Source organism: Lissotriton vulgaris, chromosome 7 (genome assembly GCF_964263255.1).
Source record: "Lissotriton vulgaris chromosome 7, aLisVul1.2, whole genome shotgun sequence".
Classification (NCBI taxonomy): Eukaryota; Metazoa; Chordata; class Amphibia; order Caudata; family Salamandridae; genus Lissotriton; species Lissotriton vulgaris.
The window spans coordinates 1,716,888,771-1,716,909,043 of record NC_141695.1 but is presented as its reverse complement, the minus strand read 5'-3'; the positions used below and the strand labels follow the sequence as shown (position 1 = coordinate 1,716,909,043).

At 45.3% G+C, this 20,273-nt stretch overlaps 1 protein-coding gene across 1 annotated transcript in view; it reads left to right on the top strand.

Annotated features, from left to right (window-relative positions):
* The window catches only part of LOC147706395 (protein Wnt-4-like), a 46,035-nt gene extending 28,456 nt beyond the window's left edge, over positions 1–17,579 (top strand). The window contains exons 4-5 of the mRNA XM_086932887.1: positions 5,135–5,277; positions 16,770–17,579. Of these exons, the coding sequence (XP_086789013.1) occupies positions 5,135–5,277; positions 16,770–17,237 (611 nt within the window). The 3' untranslated portion in view covers positions 17,238–17,579. The remainder of the gene's footprint in view (positions 1–5,134; positions 5,278–16,769) is intronic.
* The last annotated feature ends 2,694 nt before the right edge of the window (positions 17,580–20,273 follow it).

Sequence of the window (20,273 nt, the reverse complement as noted above, 5' to 3'; positions counted from 1 at the left end):
CACGGAAAACCATATACTCTGAAAGTGGAATGCGAAATTCCTAGCAGGTAAGTACAGTACTAATAGCTTTTGGAATCGCTAGGACTTGACTAGGGAATCGTTAGATTACTTCTAGGAGGCCTAGGGGACTCGGGTGCAGTGTGTGCACTCTCACGCGAGATGCGGGACAAAAGTCTATGGTAGCTAGGAATTAGAAAGTTAGTGTTCTCGGGCGAACCCGACCTGGTAGGGAGAAAACGAAAGTAGATTCTGACCCTTGGATAGTGAGGCTATGCTGGGGCACCGAAATGCCGAAGTTACCTAGCCCAGGGGCTGCAGCTGCATAGGTCTGAAAAGACGTCGGGAATCCTCGTAGACGGACCAGGAGCCGGAAGAAAAGATGCTGGCCGGTGACCAGTGAAGAAAGTTCAGTCGGATCCAAGCCTGGATCTTGAAGATAGATGACACCTGAAAGCAGAGGGGACCAAGTTCGAGACTACTAGCCAGTAGTCAGTGGGCACCAGGAGGGCACCGGATGGTAGCCACCTCGACTAGGTGAGTGGGTGACGCTTGACTCGAAGATCTCACGGACCAGGAGGCGTTGTCGGCGACCAGGATGGAGGATCGAGCTGTCCCACGAAGATAGAAGCTGTCGGCGTCGCTGGACCCAGGATTGGGCAACAAAGCCTTGGCAAATTCAAGCCCACGCGGTGGACCTAAAATGGCGTCTGGAGTGGACCAGGAGGGTCCGGGGTGCCTCTCTCGAAGAAGGAAGCAAGGGCCAGCCTGGAGCAACCAGACCAGCAGAAGAGATGTCGTCGGGCGTCGTTCAGAAGGCCACAAGCCAGCCGGCTAGTAGCCAAACAACGCGGTGCACAGCAAACAGCAGAAGGGCCCCACGCCGATCGTGGAGATGCAGGGAGGCTGATCTTGGGTGCTGGAGCTGCGCAGGGTTGGGGCTTCTCGGACCCCAAAGCACTCACCAGTGGAAGACTCGGTGGGCTTGCAATAAAGATGTCGTGCAGTCTTGGCGATCGTCGGTCCCTTGAGGTCTCGTCGCACTCACGGTTCTCAGCTTTGCTGTAGAGGTGAGTAGAGGTCAGAGGTGCCAGGGAAGCCGGGTCTCGTCGAGCTGGGTCGTCGGATTCGTGATGAAGGACTTGCAGCAGACCGCAGTGTTCTTTAGGATGGTGCCCGCTTGATGCAGGGTGACTACTCCTTAGCCACAAGGGAGAATCTTGAAGAAGAAATCGTGAAGTCCTTTCGAAGAAAGTGGTATCTTGATTCCAAAGATGATCTAATTTTAACAGGGGGCCCGCTCCCATCTTTATACTAAAAAAGGGGGCTGACCCGGTGACTAGGTCCTGCCTATGGGTGGGACTAGGTGGGGGGTGGTTACACCCCTCAGCCATGCTGGACTTCCCCAGGCCAGGGGCTGGTGTGCCCCTGGAACTGGTTCAGACCGGCCTATGCGTAGTGAGCACCGGGGTGCCACTCAGCAGTCACCTTCCTGTAAAGCCCTGCCTACCCAGGATACACAAAACCATGTCTGGGACGGTGCTAGCACCGCCCCTGACAGGAAACCCTTTGTCCAGGCTCCCCTCGCTGGAAGGACTCCCAGCTGCAGGGGGTCAGACTCGTGTCTGTGGTGGCAGCATCCATTTTGTGGAGCTGAGGCTTCAGTTAACTTTAACCGGGGTTCACAGTTACATACATGTCGTGTCCCTCTAGAAGGGTGGAATGCTAACCCCGTCGCCAGAATTGGCGAGGGGTTAGTATTCCAATTCGTATGACACCTTACTCGACATGTTTTGATAAAGCAATACCAAAGATAGCATTTAACCGCGAGGATTATAATGCACTTAAGAGTATATGGTATGCGATATCATGGAACAGCTATTAGGACTTGATTCCGCAAGCTGCAGACAGGCTCAGCTCATGCCAGAGCACCATCTCACACGATTCCAAGCACTCTGCCTTCAGGATTGTCAAGGCCTGCCATAGGAGTGACTGATAGGAATCTGTGTGTCCATTTTCGGGTTAGGTATAGGTATACTACACCTACAGCAAAGGGTGATTACACGACTTTGCCCCAGCTGTCATGCAGCCAGTTGTGTCAAATTTAGGAGGCCAGCCAGGGGTGGCATAATACATGCTGCAGCCCCTGGCAGCCCTGGGTACACCTATGCCCTGAGTTACAGGGTCTGATAAGGTGGCCCAGTACCAATTGGAAATGTACCTAGGGTACATGGAATCCATTTTAAAGAGAGAGCAGTAGGCCTGGGGTCCTGATTGGCAGGGTCCCAGGTCGACTATGTCCAAAACCAGCTAAAACACAGGGCAAAAAGTTGGGGGCAACCATAGTCAGGATGTACCTTCCTACACATATAAGGCAAACCTGGTAGAAAAGCAGAAAAGCAGAAAAAGCAGTGTCAAATATTAAAGTAAGAAACAACATAATTACAAGTCAGGAAGGAATAAAACAGGAGCTGAGCAATACACTAACAAGTGATTTAGGTAAAGTGGAGTACAGGAAGAGGGGACAGCACGTCAGGACCACCGCTTTTTTGGGGGTTAGGGATACAGTTCCCACTTTGGTAGTTGCACTGAGAGCCCACGAGGCAGAAGGGGATTTCTCAATAGGCCGGGGCTTCCTCGCCATGAGAGCAGTAGCCCAGTCCCCCCCCCCTTCCTATATGACGCCGTGATGCAACAGTGCTACTCTTTGCATTTAAGGTAGCGCGTGACGCCTCGATCACAGCTTGAGTAACCGTGGAAACCCGAGGCCCGGATGCAGCAGCCAGCATGCAGCCTCATACTTTCCCAGCCATTAGTCATTCTCAGTTGGCAATTATTACAAAGTAATTCCCTGTCTGTCTCCTCGTCCCCCGCGTTTCATCTTTTTAAAAGTATTTCTTGTTGGAAGATTGTGGCATTTTGCTTGACAATAGTTCCATCTACTGGACACATTATTGAGTTTCACCCAAACCGCTTATAAATGACTGGGCCTTATTTTATGAACTTGTTAACAAACACATTAACTCTCTATAGTTAACATCAACACGTGTATTTTGATATTCATAAGCATTAATTCTTTATCACTTGGCTCTCAACGGTAGTAGTAAGTGAACAGTTTTGATGTTCTAAGAATATCGTTTGAAAGGGAATTAAATGACAATGAGTAATTTCGAACCATTTGCAAAATAACATTTTGATTGGAACTAAAAGTCTTCAAACCCTTAGTGTAATCTCTTCTAAAAAAGTGTCAGTGGGCCCCAGGTGTAAACACCGGCTCAAAATAAGCACTAGTATTGGCACATCTACCATGACTGCCATGTCATGCTTTGGATGGTAAATCTCCTGTACTTGCCAGCAGGTCAGGGGTGGATGTAATGGGCAGTACCAACACTTCTCAGTAGGATTCTAAGCTTTTAGTGGGGCAATAGAAGCAGTTTTTGGGGGGTCCTTGCACTCCTTTCTGTCCTGCAATTCCTTAAAAAAACAGGCCCTGGACTTCTCTGCAGAAATCAGACATTTAGTGGCTAGGCAGCTGCACCTGTCCCCCATTTTTAGGTCTGGTTTGTCAGTCCAATCGTACGCAAGACCTATTGTTTCCTATTCTTTGACATAAATGGAGTACGTGTTGGCCCCTCCCACAGAAGTAGTACTTTCTCTCCTCATGCTATTGTCTATTTGGTGTATCATGCAGCCTTCTATAGGAATGCAGGATGGACCGTTTTACATCTAAAAGGTACACTCACACTGTTTGTCAAAGTCAAATATGTATCCCCTGTATGCATTCTACCAGGAAAGCAATACTTTTTGCTACTTTTCCCCAGCACTGTCAAAGTCAGTAGGCCTGTTATGATGTGATAGACCGCATTTGTGCAAGTAACTTATGTAAACAACATCTGAGTTTATGTTTGCTGGCACATTAATGCCAAACCCACAGAGCTGTTTGCTTTTGTGTGGACCATTACGTATGAAAAGCAGCAGTCCCTATCTCTCCATTAAAAAGACTCAGGGGCATATTTATCATTACTTTCAAGCAGCGCAAGAGAGCTAGTCACCTCACTGCGCTGCGTGAATGGGCAGGAATGCGCTGTATTTTCAAAGACACAATAAACATTCCAGGCCTTTCCTAGCACTGGCGCACTTTTGGCTGCCTAGCCCCAATACAGGCACCCTTGCACTATGGTGCAAGGGTGCCTGCTTTGTAAGCAGGATTGTTTTTGTGCAGAAAAGCACACTTTTCTGCACCAAAACAATCCTGGGAGGTATTTTCATCTTTCTATGTATTCTGCAGAATGTAGTAAACATAGGTAGGGAACAAATGAGAAGAAATACATATATGTCTCCTTGTTTCGCCTTCCCTGGGGAGGTCCAGCATTTTTGACACATTTCGAGGTCTGCCACTGATAGTAAGTCTGGGAATGCACCAAAATCCATGGGTGAATGCGCTGGAACACCCACACTCAACCCAAGGAACGCCTCCCTGGGGCGGAGTAACGCAGGGCAGCGATTTGCGCTGTCTTGCATAAGTCCAGATTTATCAAGCCTGGCAGGGCCATGCAAGGTGACCTTGCTGCGTGGCTAAATAAATCTGACTTTAGGGTTGCGTTGTCCTTGCACCCCCTTGCAAAGTAGCACTATGATAAATATGGGCTTCAGGGTGCATGCCTACACCACAGCCAATAGGCCCTTTGCTCCCTGGAGCAGGGGCCCAGTCATGCTGTGTCAGAGGAGGTGGTGGAAGCCACATCCCTCTCTTTGCCGCTGTGCCCCACGGCTTTATACACAATGCACCAGGACATAGTAGGACAGTCTAAGTTTCACTGAGACTGTATTGGAATGGACAGGTTCCAGGAGCCTGCCCTCCCTACATGAGCACCATACTCATGGCAAGCAAGAAAGAGCTGTTTCTGCTGCTGAGACTGTTTACATATCCTAGAACTAAAGAGTTCTGGTAGAGCTTCAGAGAGGAGCCCTTTACATGTCCAGGTCAAGGAAGGAGATGACAGTGCTGGGAAGTGAATGCTCAGTTTTATCCTTTGGGGAGGGTCTAACAGGGTTTGTGATTAAAATGTTACATAATCATAGGATAGGAACGGGGAGGCTTTTCTTCGACTGACTTCTCTCTTCATTCCTTCGTCAGGCTTCCAGTGGTCCGGCTGCTCTGATAACCTCTCCTACGGGATTGCCTTTTCTCAGAGCTTTGTAGATAATCCTGAAAGGAGCCGCGGGGTCTTTTCCAGTCGAGCCCTCATGAACCTTCACAACAACGAGGCTGGGAGGAGGGTGAGTATGAGACCAGGGAAACGTGTTGTGAGCCAAGCATGAAGATCATCTCCTACCTTCCACAAAGCTCCCTTGCCCCTCCCCCACAAAAACACCATAACCATCTGAACTGGTACTACTCTCCCCTCTTACCTATGCTCTCATTACCTCCCATGCACACTCTTCCAGCATTTCCCAATCCTTCTGTGAGAGGTTGTGTGTCCTGAAGTGCCAGAAAGGGGTAGTGAGGGTGGCTATGCTTAGGGCAAAACCTGTTCATCTGAAGTTGTATTTTATTGGGTGTAATACATATTGCACAAATTACCAGTTCACTGCTAATCTAGACCTAGTGAAAGCACATAGGCTGGAAAGTGCATGCGACAGGAAATAGGTATTGAATGATGCAGAATAAGAAGTGGATGGGAAGAAACCCAAGATAACAGAAAGGTAATGTAAGGAAATAATATACACTGAAAATTATAATCTGTGACAGAAGAGTCACCACAACAAATCTCTACCATACATTTTGAAAAGAAGAGAACAGCAATATAACAAATATAAAGTGTTTTATAATGTAATGTTACAGAATGACAAATTAAAGTCGGTATCTAGGAGTCCATTACGATGTCGAGGGGATTGCCACCGCCATGGTGGCGGTGGCGATCCGCCCGACATTAAAGCCCGCCCGCAACCCATTTCCCCCCGCCATATTACTATGGTGGGGGGGCCCTCGGCTGACGTAAACACCGTCCGCCGCTTTTCCGCCCCGGTCGCCTTGCGGCCGGGGCGGAAAAGGTTTAATATGGTGGTGGTGTCTATTAGACACCGCCAGCCATATTAGGATGGGCTTGCGGACATGCCTTTCCTTGGCGGCAATGCCGCCACGGAAAGGCATGCGGAGACTCCCTGCGGGGGCCCGTTGCGGGCCCCCTGGGACTCTGGGGGTTGGGGGATGCACATGGGGGGACCTATGGTACCCCCCCGCATTTCAAAGTGCAACATGGCAGGCACCGCGCGGTGTCTGTCATGTTGTGTTTTGAAATGCACAACGTGCATTTTTACCATTGAGGCGGGCGGCGCTTTCAGCACCGCCCGCCACAATGGTAAAAATACAGGATGCGCCCGCCAGTGTGGAGGGCGCATCCTAATTGTCAAGGCGGGACCGCCGCTCCTATGGCGGGCGGTCCCGTTTTGCACTGAGATGGCCGACAGGCAAAGTCCGCCCGCCATCCTAATGGGGGCCTTAGTTCGAGATGCTTTTCTAGATCTTCAATGAACAAATCTCAGTAAACCTGTCAAATAATCTATACTTTGTGGAATTACTAAGTGTTTTTGTCTATTAACTTTCTCTGTTAAGGATCCATTAGTTTTTATTGTCTATCTTGGTTGAGGAGTTTGCTACATAAATCAGTCTGAGAGGGGGGGAGCATTTCACCAACTCATAGTGAACAAAATGGGGATTTTTTTATATTGACTAAGGGACTGTAGTAGTGACGGTCTCCTGACAATCCAATTATGAATTGGGCAGTTGGACTGCCACAGCCCGCCGCAGCTGCTAGGGAACCAGTTTCCCTGGAGATGTTGCTGCAGTCAGGAGGACGCAATCTGCTTGGCGGGGCCGCAGCATATTACGAGTTTCCTCTCTGCCGGCGGTTTCATGGAGGTTCCTCCTCCATGAAAACCGTGTCAGAGAGGAAACAAAGGGGGCCCGGCAGGCCCGCTGTGCCTCCTCCACATGTGAATACATACAGGGGGAACAACATGTGCCCCCCTCTGTGCATGCACACCAGTTCCTGCACAGCATGGACTTTTCAGTTTATGCCATGCAGGAATTGATTTTTGGCTTTCCCACTGTGGTGCCCATTTTCAGGACACTGCCAAGGGAACGTAAACAATAAAAAAGCTAGCCAGACACATGGACATTCTTAATCTGGCGGGTGGTCTGACCAAGGCTTGATAGTGCGGGCGGACCCAGCATCACGCTGCCAAATTCGGCATCAGGCCCTAAGTCACCTTTTTTTTTTTAATCAAATTTGTTTTTATTGGGTTCAACCAAGCAATGCAATACAATATGCAATTCAATAAGACTTCACATTACGTCCCCCTCTTGTAGCGGCTCGGATACCCCAGAGTCCCTTGCTCCGGGGACGGCCGTCATGCGTCCATGTTGGACGGACCAGAGTCCATCCGAAATCGATCAGGAACTGGAACCGAACGACCTATTGTCGTCGGGCCCAGACCTGCAAGTAGGATGCGACCGAACCCTGTTCGGTCACAATCCTATACTTAACAATGGGAGCATGCATTCTGAACGGAATGCATGCTTGCATTGTTAAGTGCAGAGGTGGAGTTGATCCCTGCACCCGGTGACAAGGATCAACAGGGGGGCACCATTGGTGCTACCTAGGCAGCCTTTTGGCAGCCTTGCACCCATGGGGTCCCTGCTGGGGTCCCGCAAAGACAGTTTCCCACTGACTTTCTGTGTCGGAAAGGCAGGCACAGAAAGGCAGTGAAACTGCCATCGTACTCCCCTTGGCCGGAAAGAGCTGGCTGGGGGAGTACTAAAGGGTTTCTGGATGGCAGAGGGGCTCTCTGGGCCTGTCGGAAGCCATCCGGAAAACCAAGTCGGATTCCTTTCCTACTGAGCTCGCCAGAATGGCTCGGTCAGAAAGGAATCCGAATGGGCAGGTCTGATGCGGTTAGGATGGCTTCGACCAAGGGTCAGAGCCATTCCTAACCGCATCGGAATTGGCCCTTAGTTGGATTGTAATGCGAATACCAAGCAGGGCACAAATTCAATTGACAAATTAAATTATCCAACAATTCAGAAGGCGACAATCCATGGTAGAATGTGCTGGACGGGCCACATTTTCTCTTCAATGTAGTCTTTAACACCACTGCTGTTCACAACAGCCATTTGACGTCGTCAAACAAAAATCTGTTAACCTTTTCAGCAAATACCATTGCTGTTAAGTGAGTGTGTTTGTGCATGATAGAAAAACATGAGAGAAAATCAGTCATTGTATCAGAAATTAATTAGACACCATTATCAATAGTTATAGACCTGGGAATTCATTTACCGATAATACATCCCTTAGGATACTCCACAACAGCATAAGTGGTGGGCTCTCTGACAAATCTAAACAATACCCATTTAAACAAGCATTGGGATAGCCAATAGGTCTCGCCTTTGGGACCTTGGTATGTTTTTGTCCACAGCAATTGGCTTTTGCAATTTGTAAAGCTGTGTTGAAGAGTTCTAAAGCACCACTCTACAGTTACTCTACAGCACCACTGTACAGCACTACTCTACAGTACCCCTTTACAGCATTAATCTAAAGCACCACTCTACAGTACCACTCTATAGCACCACAGTGCAGCACCATTCTACAGCACCATTCTACAGCACCACTCTATAGCACCAGTCTATAGCACTACTCTACAGTATTACTCCACAATACCATTCAACAGCACCACTTTATAGCACCAATGTACAGCGCCACTCTACAGTACTACTCCACAACACCACTCTATAGCACCACTTTACAGCACCAATCTACAGCACTACTCTATAGTACCACTCTACAGCACCACTGTGCAGCACCATTCTACAGCACCACTCTACAGTACTACTCCACAATACCACTCTACAGCACCACTCTATAGTACCTGTTTACAGCACCACGTTATAGCACCATTTTACAGCACCACTCTATAGCACCATTCTACATCACCACTGTACAGCACCACTCTACAGCACTACTCTACAGAACTACTCTACAGAGCCCCTTTACAGCACCAATCTAAAGCACCACTCTACAGCACCACTGTATAGCACTAGTCTGCAGCACCACTCTACAGCACCATTCTATGAGTGTTAGGTAGGGCTGGGGCAAAGTCACTAATTTCAGCGCTGAAGCAGAGCTCGCCCTGAAGCCATTCTATAGTGTCATGTAGTTCTGGGGCAGAGTCACTGACTTTTGCGTTAAAGCAGAGCGCGCCCTGGAGCCATTCTACTGTGTTTTCAGCAACTGTGCACCAGAGGGACACAAATATGTATAGCAAAACTTCCCTGTGAGAGGGCTTCAAATTGTAAAAATAAAAGCGGCTGTACAAATTAAAGCACTACATAAACGTTTGGGAACGTTTTACATGAGAACCAGTTATGTCACAACTACATATTTATTACTTGGTAAGTACGACAAGATTTAGAAAGTTGCCACAGAAAGCTGACTCAAGTAGACTGGGAAGCTGAAAGCACAGGAGTGAGAACAGGGGAGGCGACAGGGGAGGAGCCATTAGCAGGACAAAGCAACAAAGAGACACGGTGCCTGCCGCTTTGTTAATGCAAATGCATTTGTGCATGTTTATCATTGAGGCGGGAGGTGTTGAGAGCCCCGCCCGCCACAATGCTAAACATGCAGGATGCGCACGCCACAGTGGCGGACGCATCCTAATGCCCCCCATGGGACCCCTGCCCTTATGGCGGGCGGTCCCAAAGACCGATAGGATGGCGGGCGGACTAAGTCCGCCTGCGATCCTAATGACCCCCTAAGTTGCACTATAATGTTTGCTCTCTTACATTTAACAGAAAAGCAAGCACATTTTGTGCTGGAATATTCTTTATGTAGATGCAGCTGTGTATATACTAAACACTGTACGCTGATGTACACAATAATACCACAAAGGATGACGATGAATACAGCGGAGAGTGGATTCTATTCTCCACGACTTACAGAAAAGGAGAATGTTTGACAGGATTTTACCCATTCTGTTTCTACAGGGAAAGCGGCAATAGAAAATAAGGAAGGTCGGGAATTTAGGGCCTGATCAGGATGCTGGCAGAATGACGACTGCCATTGCTTTTTGGTGGTCCTCCCACCTACTTCCTTGGCGGTCCGACTGCCCGATTACTATTAAGCAGCAACATAGCGACAAGACCGTCGCAGTCCTGTCGATACTACTGCTACAGCAGCAGCACAGCCAGAGGTGATTCAAGGAGGAAGTTGCTGCCAAGCTTCCGCTTTCCACCGATCTTTTCCTGCACACCGCCATGCACGAGTCGGTGGAAAGACAGTTAATGAGGGGATAACTCACCAAATTCTGGGCCTTAGTGTCTAACTTTTTGCACCACATTTACAGTGCGTGCGGTGTACATTCCAGGTGACAGAGAATGCATTGTCGCTTCTTCCATATGGCCACACTACCACTGCATGCAGCGTTCATACAGGAGATGGAGTGTGCAGTGTTCCCTGTACTATGGAGCCCAGCGTAATTGCATGCAGTTCCTGTTGCCTTACATCACAATGTTGTGATTCCACCGCAAACAGACTGCCAGCACATTGGAAACCTCGTAATACGGCGGTCGGAAGACTGCCAGCCCAGCGGTCTTCTTGGGACCGCCACAGGGGCAGGGCATCGGTAAGACCATCAAACTTGTAATCGGGCACTTTGGGGCTCTTTATGATGGCGGAAGGACTGCCACCGCCGGGCCTTCCGGCATTTCACCCACCACCCAATTAGGATGACGGTGGGTACCGCGGCGGACGCAAAGTCCATCCGCCGCTTCACCGGCAAAGGCAATCGTCCCGCTTGCCTGGCGGAGGGTGTAGGGCACCTAAAACCTAGCAGGCATCGTCCACCAAATTATGATGTGAGATTTGGAAGGCCTTTCCATTGAGGCGATGCAGGGAAATGCTCAGCATGGCATTTTAGTATTGCGGATGGTGCTGCAGCCAGCAGCACCATCCGCGATGTTAAAAGGCCAGGATGCGCCAGCCAGTATGGCGGATCATCTTAATTGCAGTGGTGGGACTGTCGCACGTTTGGGGGACGGTCCCAGCACCGCTATGATGGAGGACAAACTGATGTATGCCCGCCATCATAATGAGCCCTTTAATTTTTAATGTACACTTCAAAAAAATAATTTTCATTTAATATATTTCCATTAATTAAATACGTGCTGTAACATTTTTTTAATTTTGCTCTATATTTAAAATAAATATATAAATGAATTTGGATGAATAATAATCATAAACATCTTTTTAAATATTTTTTTTCAAGTTGAATAATTTTGTAAACATGTTCTTAATATTTTACCATAGGAATACTACACAGTTGGGGCAGATATTTCCGCATGTATAGGGAAAAACAAAAAAGTTTCTTTCACGTGAAAATAGTCAAAATATTTTAATGTTAAATATTAATATAAATGAATGTTAAATGAATGTTATATATTTATTTTAATTGTAAAACAGAAATAAAAACCAACAGCACTACTAGCTTAATTTGAAATAAATTGTTAAGTAATGCAAATGTATTACATTTAATTACAAATATTTTTCCAAAGTTTATATTAAAATAATTAATTCCCACTAAACAATTTTTTTATTATGCCTTAATAATTATACAACTTTATCTATAGAAATAAACACAATTCATATATGTATATTTGAATGAAAAATATATTAACATTTACTTTTTAACTCAAAAAGGTACTAAAATAATGTAGAATTAAATAAAAATGTTTACTATTTATATATATATTTTTAACAAAAGAGTATATTTATATTCTTGACTATTTTAAATATTTAAATTAATTCAAATGTAATTCATATAGGGATTTATTTTAATGCCATACCTCCAATCTTTTCCATGGGAGGGTGGCATTGTAAAGTATAGGGAAAAATAAAAAAAAAGTTTCTTTGACTTGAAAATAGTAAACATATTTTTATATTAAATATTAGTGTAAATCTATGTTATGTTTATTTTAAATGTAAAACAAATAAAAGCTACAGCACTATTACATTAATTTGAAATACATCTTTAAATAATGGAAATAAATTAAATTGAAATATTTTTTCTGAAGTTTAAATACAAAAAATAAATTTCCACTAAAATATTATTTTAAATTATGTCTTAAGGATAAAACAAATGTATAGAAAGAATACAAATTAACTTAGATATATTTTAATAAAAATATTTTCACATTCACTTTTAAATTCAAAACAGGGTATTAAAATAATTTATAATTGAATAAAACCATGCACTATTTATATATGTTTTTTAGCATTACATTATATTTTAGGATTTGGAATATTTTAAATTAATTCAACCTTATTTCCTATTGGGATTAATTTTACTTCCCTACGTCTATTATTTTCGATGGGAGGCTGTTGTAGTACCAGTAGTTGGCCATGTGTAATGCTGGACTTACAAATGTTTTTTCAGTAGTAACTTACATTTGGATTTTTGAATAAGCAAAAGTAGTAAAGTTACTCAAAAAGGGAAATTATCTTTGTGAATCAGGCTCAAACTACTTTAATGAGTTGTTCAATTTACTTAAAGGCTAAGATTAATTAACCTGGTGTGTAAGTCATGTAGTTAAATATGCATAATCAATTTGTAGAACACATAAACACATATAAACATATAAACAACAAAACACAAGGGGTGTATCAAAAAAAGAGCTTTATCAAATATTTCATTAGGTCAGCAATAAATCAAAAAAGCAGGTAAGGAAATGCTGATATGAAGAGCCTAGTAGCAAATCAACAGTAATGCAGCAAAACCTATAAAATACATCTATCTCAAGGCGCAAAAGTAAATCAAGTACTGTAGAGATAAGATGGAGGTCGACGTTTCGGTCTCTCTACAACCCAATGAACGAGACCATCTTCAGGACTGTTTTCAATAAAAACACTGCTATAAATTGTGCTGAAATCTGTAACATAAATATTAACAGTTACAAATCCATTTTGATTAGAAGCCACTAATCCATACACCCATGTGACAAAACATTACTACAAAGAAATGTGACTTGTAAAGACTAGACATGAACATACGTTATACAAAATTATTTAAACTACATAAATACATAACTAACTGAACAAGGACAAACACTGAGTGAATATAAACAATATATTACTGCAGTTTAACATTTTCAGAGAAGCCTATCCATTATAGGCACAGTTCTTCACTGTCAGTAAGCTCTCATTTTATGGGCTAATTTCTGCACAGCTTGGCGGAGCCTATTTTTAACTTAAAGGCGAACACATGTTAGAGACAATGTAGATAGCGTTATTGGCTTTTGATAGCATATCTCAAAATGAACTTATCCACTTTTGGTTACAGCAAGCCTATCAAGATGGAATTATAAAGGCAAAGGCGTCATCGCTGCAAATAATATTCATCATTTGCAGCGATGACGCCTTTGCCTTTATAATTCCATCTTGATAGGCTTGCTGTAACCAAAAGTGGATAAGTTCATTTTGAGATATGCTATCAAAAGCCAATAACGCTATCTACATTGTCTCTAACATGTGTTCGCCTTTAAGTTAAAAATAGGCTCCGCCAAGCTGTGCAGAAATTAGCCCATAAAATGAGAGCTTACTGACAGTGAAGAACTGTGCCTATAATGGATAGGCTTCTCTGAAAATGTTAAACTGCAGTAATATATTGTTTATATTCACTCAGTGTTTGTCCTTGTTCAGTTAGTTATGTATTTATGTAGTTTAAATAATTTTGTATAACGTATGTTCATGTCTAGTCTTTACAAGTCACATTTCTTTGTAGTAATGTTTTGTCACATGGGTGTATGGATTAGTGGCTTCTAATCAAAATGGATTTGTAACTGTTAATATTTATGTTACAGATTTCAGCACAATTTATAGCAGTGTTTTTATTGAAAACAGTCCTGAAGATGGTCTCGTTCATTGGGTTGTAGAGAGACCGAAACGTCGACCTCCATCTTATCTCTACAGTACTTGATTTACTTTTGCGCCTTGAGATAGATGTATTTTATAGGTTTTGCTGCATTACTGTTGATTTGCTACTAGGCTCTTCATATCAGCATTTCCTTACCTGCTTTTTTGATTTATTGCTGACCTAATGAAATATTTGATAAAGCTCTTTTTTTGATACACCCCTTGTGTTTTGTTGTTTATATGTTTATATGTGTTTATGTGTTCTACAAATTGATTATGCATATTTAACTACATGACTTACACACCAGGTTAATTAATCTTAGCCTTTAAGTAAATTGAACAACTCATTTTTGCTTTGAATCAAATCCCTTGAAGGCCTCCCTACCTTTTCACTTAACCACCCAAGCCCTCAAGGGTCTATTTGGGTCTCTCACTCCTTTGTGAATCATCAAACTACTTTAAGCATTTTGAATGATCAAATCACTTGGTTTAATTGATAAGATTATCATTTTTTAAATAAAATGATTTACCTTGCATTTAAAATTCAATTTGAACTTGAATTCGAATGAACTTTGAATATAGTAATTTATGACCCACACATAAATGCACATTTCCTTATTAACTGTTATTATGAAAAAAAGGCTTTTAAGGTACTTGTCCTGGTATATTACGGTGAAATTGATTCCTACAGTCTCTGCACTGTCATGCATGGGGTGCAAAAGAAAGGTACTGAAAGAGGTAACAAGGGAGTCAAAGCAAGCAATTAAATATGCCAAACAAAACTTCTTTTAGATTGTTAGTGTAGCTATGGAGCATAAACTAGGTCATTTTGAATGGAATGATATTTACCATTACCCACATAACAAACTCAATCCACTGCATTAGAGTGGAAGACTGGAACCCCCACCCCGTCTTTCTCAAAGCTTCTATTTTACAATTTTAGACTTTAATGTCCTGATTATGAGTTTAGCAGTGCAGAAGTGGTATCGCCATGCTGGCGCCCTGCACCGCCAAACCCGTGTGCGCACCGCTCTCCAGAGTATGACTTTTTTGGTTACTGGCGGGTAGTTCTTTGTGTTCCCAAGGCGGTGGGTATGAAATAGGCACTGCAGTGGGAATGTCAAAAGCAGTACCTGCACACACTGGGTTGCATGCACACAGGGGAGCACAACACGTGCCCCCTGCATGCATCCCATGGCTCAGAGTCAACATGGGGCTTAGCTTCCTCTCTGCCACGGTTTCCATGGAGGGGGAACTGCCATGAAAACCGCTGCGGAAATGAAACTAGTAATATGCTTGTTGGGACAGCGGCAGTCCCGCCAAGCATATTGCGGCCTCAAGGCCGCTGTGCCACAGCCAGCGATCTCCTTTCCCTAGCGGTTGTGGCGGTGCAATAGAAGTCCGACTGTTTAACTTGTGATGGGGTGATCGGTCCGCCGGTGCGTCAGTGGCTGGACTGCCATGCACGCGCAAGTCTGGTGGACCTCGAACAGCTAGACTAGTAATCAGGCTATAAGAGGCATGAAGCAACATTGAGAGTGGAGATGTGGATAGAAGTTCCCCTAATTATTTTGAGGCATTTAAAACTAAGTTCCTTCCTGTTTTCAAAATAGTAGAATTCAAATATGTATTAACAATACAATTAAACCGCATATTTTGCTGAACTCAAGCTACCTGCTCCGTAATAAAACAAGTGAATTTCACAGGTCCCTTTCTATCAGCACATCAATTGACACCTACCTATGCTCTGTCATCCTTACAGAGTGTTAGCTCCCTAGTTCCTTATTAGAACTCAGTTCTCTTGTCCGATTTTGTGGGGTGTCCTATCTCACACCCTGTTACTGGCTCTTCACATCTCATTGATCCTTCCCCTCGGAGTTTGTTAGTATGTGTCTTCTCTAGCTATGCACATAAACATCTCTACTGCCCTCATCCCAATTAGTTTCAAAGTGGATCCATATTTGCAATTTCTTCTCTTTATTGGCCACATTCATATCCCTCTTTATGACATGTCCTGTCCAGCTATCTCGAGCTCTCCTGCTTTGATTGTCTGTCTGCTGACCATTATGTTTGTCAACTCTATCTATCTCCATTTCTACTCTCATTGGTCATTACTCTGCGTAACATTGTTTGTTTGTTCTTGACGGCCGTCTCCATCTCTATGGCACACGTTTAGTCATTCCCTGCCTGACATCATGATGCTTTCTATTTATCAGTCTCTATCACTGGAGAAGTGTGGCTCAGGGGTTAGAGGCGGCAGACCTGGAGCTTGAGTTCGGCCCGGGACCAGGGTTCAATTCACCGCCTCGGCGGGTCTTGGGCTCAAAATTCCACGGACTCGTTAATTCTCGCTCCGGTGCCTTCTCAACTCACGGGTTCACACTCTGCGACTCTGGGCAATAGCTTGCTTAATCTCCACAACAGCCCCTCGCGGTGGGATGCCTGGCTTTCACCTTGTGGATACCCTGCCAGGGTTATCTCACAGGGGAATACCAGGACGGGTTCCCTAAGCAAGCGCTGAGATGCCCCAGGGTAAGTCATGCACTATATAAGTTTCATTCATTTCATTTCATTTCATTTCATTTCACTATCGCTCCTGCTCTCAATTGTCCCCATGAGTCGCGGTATGGCCTCATTTTCATAACTGACCCTATTGCTGCCAATGGCCTCCCATATGAATAAAAGTGTGTTCGCTCCAGCCGGCTTTATCACCATCTTTATTTTCTCATTGTCTGCTCTCTTCCCTGTCCCAATATAAGTCCACGTCAGCCATGGCAATCAGCATCTTTACTCCTCTTCTTGTTGCAGGCCATCTTATCCAACATGAAGGTAGAGTGCAAATGCCACGGTGTCTCAGGATCTTGCGAAGTGCGCACATGCTGGAAGGTCATGCCCCCTTTCCGCAAGGTTGGCAATGTACTCAAGGAGAAGTTCGAGGGTGCAACGGAGGTCCAGCAGCAGAAGGTGGCTACCCGCAAGCTTCTGGTACCCAAGAGTGCCCACTTCAAGCCCTACACCATGCAGGATTTGATCTACTTGTCACCCAGTCCAGACTTTTGCCACCAGGATCCTAGAAATGGGGTACCAGGCACAACTGGCCGCCGCTGCAACCGCACCTCGCCCGCCACTGATGGATGTGAACTGATGTGCTGTGGTCGGGGCTTCCACACAGCGGAGACTGAGGTGGTGGAGCGCTGCAGTTGCACCTTTCGCTGGTGCTGCTCTGTCAAGTGTAAACAGTGCCGCAACATTGTGCAGGTGCACACATGCCGGTGAGCCGGCGCCTGCGAGAGGGAGAAAGGCACAGAGATAGAAGACAGTAAGTGGAGGTTACGGGGATGGAAGATCAGAAGCATGCAAAGAGGAGACCTCCAGGGTCTACCAAGGCGTGTGGGATTTTGAGGGTTATCAAGACTGGGAGAGGCTCAGCGGCTATTTTGGTAACTTGAAAGAGCAAAACAATAGTAGGGTCTCGGAGGCTTCTACAGTATGAGAAGGAATTGGTAGGGGTGTCAAAATTGACTCCGTATATTGACTGTATATCTCTAAGGAGTCCACCAGAATGGGAAACTCAAAGTGATGCGATTAAAATTGAATTCATAGGGGCTCTGGCCTGCCAATAACCGGTCTCATTGTTCATCTGGGTATCTGGAAGGAATGCCTAAGAAGAAGGAGAATCCGATTGGCCTTTAGATAAAAGGGGTATTTTAGGAACACAATATTCAGTCCTATCCCAAGGAAGCCCTCAAAAAGATCAGTGTTCTGCAGATAAATGATGCATCCAAGAATCCCCAAGAATGTCGCCCCATATAGTAACTTGATACACCACCGAACCCCGGCAATAGTAATATTCTTTATTGTATTCCATAGGACTGACTACGTGACTCGATAGCACAGACGAACTGAAAACCTGAAGTGCCGACATGAGAAAATCTAAGTGTAGTACAGTTAATGGGGGTCAGTGGGCAACCTTTAAGAATTGGTAGAAGCAGACTGAGGGGATAGATCAGAGAAGCCACAAGAACTGCAAGTGTTTTACAGGTAGGAGGAGTTCTCTGCACCCAATAATAGGTCCTACTGATTGTCCGGGCATTCCAGCAAACCTCATGACAATGGCAGAGACCTACAATGAAAAGGCAAATTGGGTTCCATCGGTGTATCTGGCGGAAGCATCTAGGGTTAAGGGAATGGTGGTGTCTTATAGGTAATCCATCTTACAAGAGGTGTTAAGAACTGGTATTGTGGAATGATTGGTTGAAGTCTATGAATTCTCAAGAATATAAGCTTCAGGGTTCAGTACAGGTAGAGGTTACCCTCCGAGTACCACAAATGGTAGGGATTTGAAGGGTCACAATCGAAGGGCCCGATTTACAAAAGTAAACTTAGACGTTATTATGAGTGCGGTGGTCCTGGGACTGCCGTACTTGCTGTGGCGGTCCAACCACAACCACCCATCTGCCCTAGTACAAGTGTTGAGCTGGAACTGCCACAAGACCGCTACCTCCGCCGGAATCAAGGGTCCCACTGCGGCGGTGGTCTAACAGTGGCCTGAATATACAGGTGGTGCCAATGCCTGCACAGCGCCGGGTGTATTCCTACCTGCATATCCACTTCCCTTTTCATGGCTGGGACCCAGCCATGAAAAGGGTGATGGGGTGGCTGGGAGCCCTAATACGGCTTCCAGGCAATTCGGACCTGGGGGATGCATGTGTAAGGGCACATGTTGTGCCACCCCTGAAATTGCACCCTTGTTCCTGCACAGTGAGGCATGCACGACATGATGCATGCCACAACATGCAGGAACGTGCTGCAGGCTCTCTCATGGCGGTGGTATACTTGTAAGGCTCTCCTATGAGCCAAACATACTGCAGCATCACCGCCCGCCTACCCTGGATTAAAGTCATAATCCTGCAGGCGTGCTCACCATGGCCTTGGCGGTCTTCCTGGGACTGCGGTGGTCCCAGCCGAAGAACGTCAAAGTTCAAATAAGCCCTAAGTTTAGACCTACATTCTAACTTTAGACCCAAAGTCTAATTTTAGACCTGAATTCTAAGTTTATACCTAAAGTCTAAGGGGATGATTATGAGTTTGGCAGTCCAATGGACCGTCAAACCCACGGTGGCAGTGCAGTAACCACCGCACCAGAGGTCCGACCGCCGTATTATGACTTTGCCTGTCGGATCGCCATGGGACAGCGGCTACCGCTAGGGATCCGTGATCCCTGGCAGTCTTGCAGTCTTCTGAAGTTACAATATACAGGCGGTGAAGCTGCTGCACCGCCAAGCATTATAATTTGTGTTTGGTCACTGCCCACCTTTTCAAGGCAGTGAGTCTGCCATGAAAAGGGTGGTGTTGAGGAAACAAAGGCGGCTAGTGCCTCAGTGCACAGGGTGCATGCAGGGGGTCCCCCCCCTTCTTTCTGCACCCCCAGTTCCTGCAAGGCATGGACTTCACTGTCCATTCCCTGCTGGAATGCACTGTGGAAGTCCCATGGCACTGCCTTTCTTAGGCTCTCCTAAGAGCCTTTGAAAGGCAGTGCCGTGGGCCAGTCGCTGCAGGATCGCCTGTCCGGATTATAACTTGTAATCCGGCAGGAATTTGGCAGTGGAGTTTGGCGGTGTGGGAGCGAGGCAGTGGCGTGCTGTCCCGCTCCCACACCCAGCCAAACTTATAACCAGGACCTAAGTAACGACCTAAAGTCTAACTTTAAACCTGAAGTCTAGTTTTGGACCTGAGGTCTAAACTTAGGCTTCAGTTCTAAACTTCATCCACCTGGTGGTTCCAAGAACTGGGAAGTCCATAATGATTTGAAGACTAAGAGGTTCTATTGGGGAACCAACAGCTTGGATTGTGTTTAGCTAACTGAAGAAGGACCAGGACTTGGATGCCATTCAAAATAGACTGTAATTTGTGGCCTTTAGACAACTTTGAATGTTCCAGATTGGGAGAATTTCTCTTTGGAATGGGGGCATTTTGTGGTCCTTTAGAGCAGTAGGTATTGTTTGGTCTTCTGGAAGTTGAACTTTCTGGAGCATCTTCAATGGGAGAATTTCTTAGATCCTCCAGAAGGGATTGTAATTAGGGTTCTTTAAAATGTAAAAGTGTCTCCATAGATTGGAAGTGTTTCTGGGGTCCTGGCATATTTTAAAATGATAGTGTGATGGGTTCATTACAAAGGAGAAGGTCAGGAGCAGGTTAAAATGGGTATCTGGATTCCTTGGATTGGGGGAATTTTTGGGGCCCTTGGCGCTCCTAGAGGTTATGCCTCCTACGGGATGCATGCTTTCAGATGTTTTAGGTATGAAAGCATTA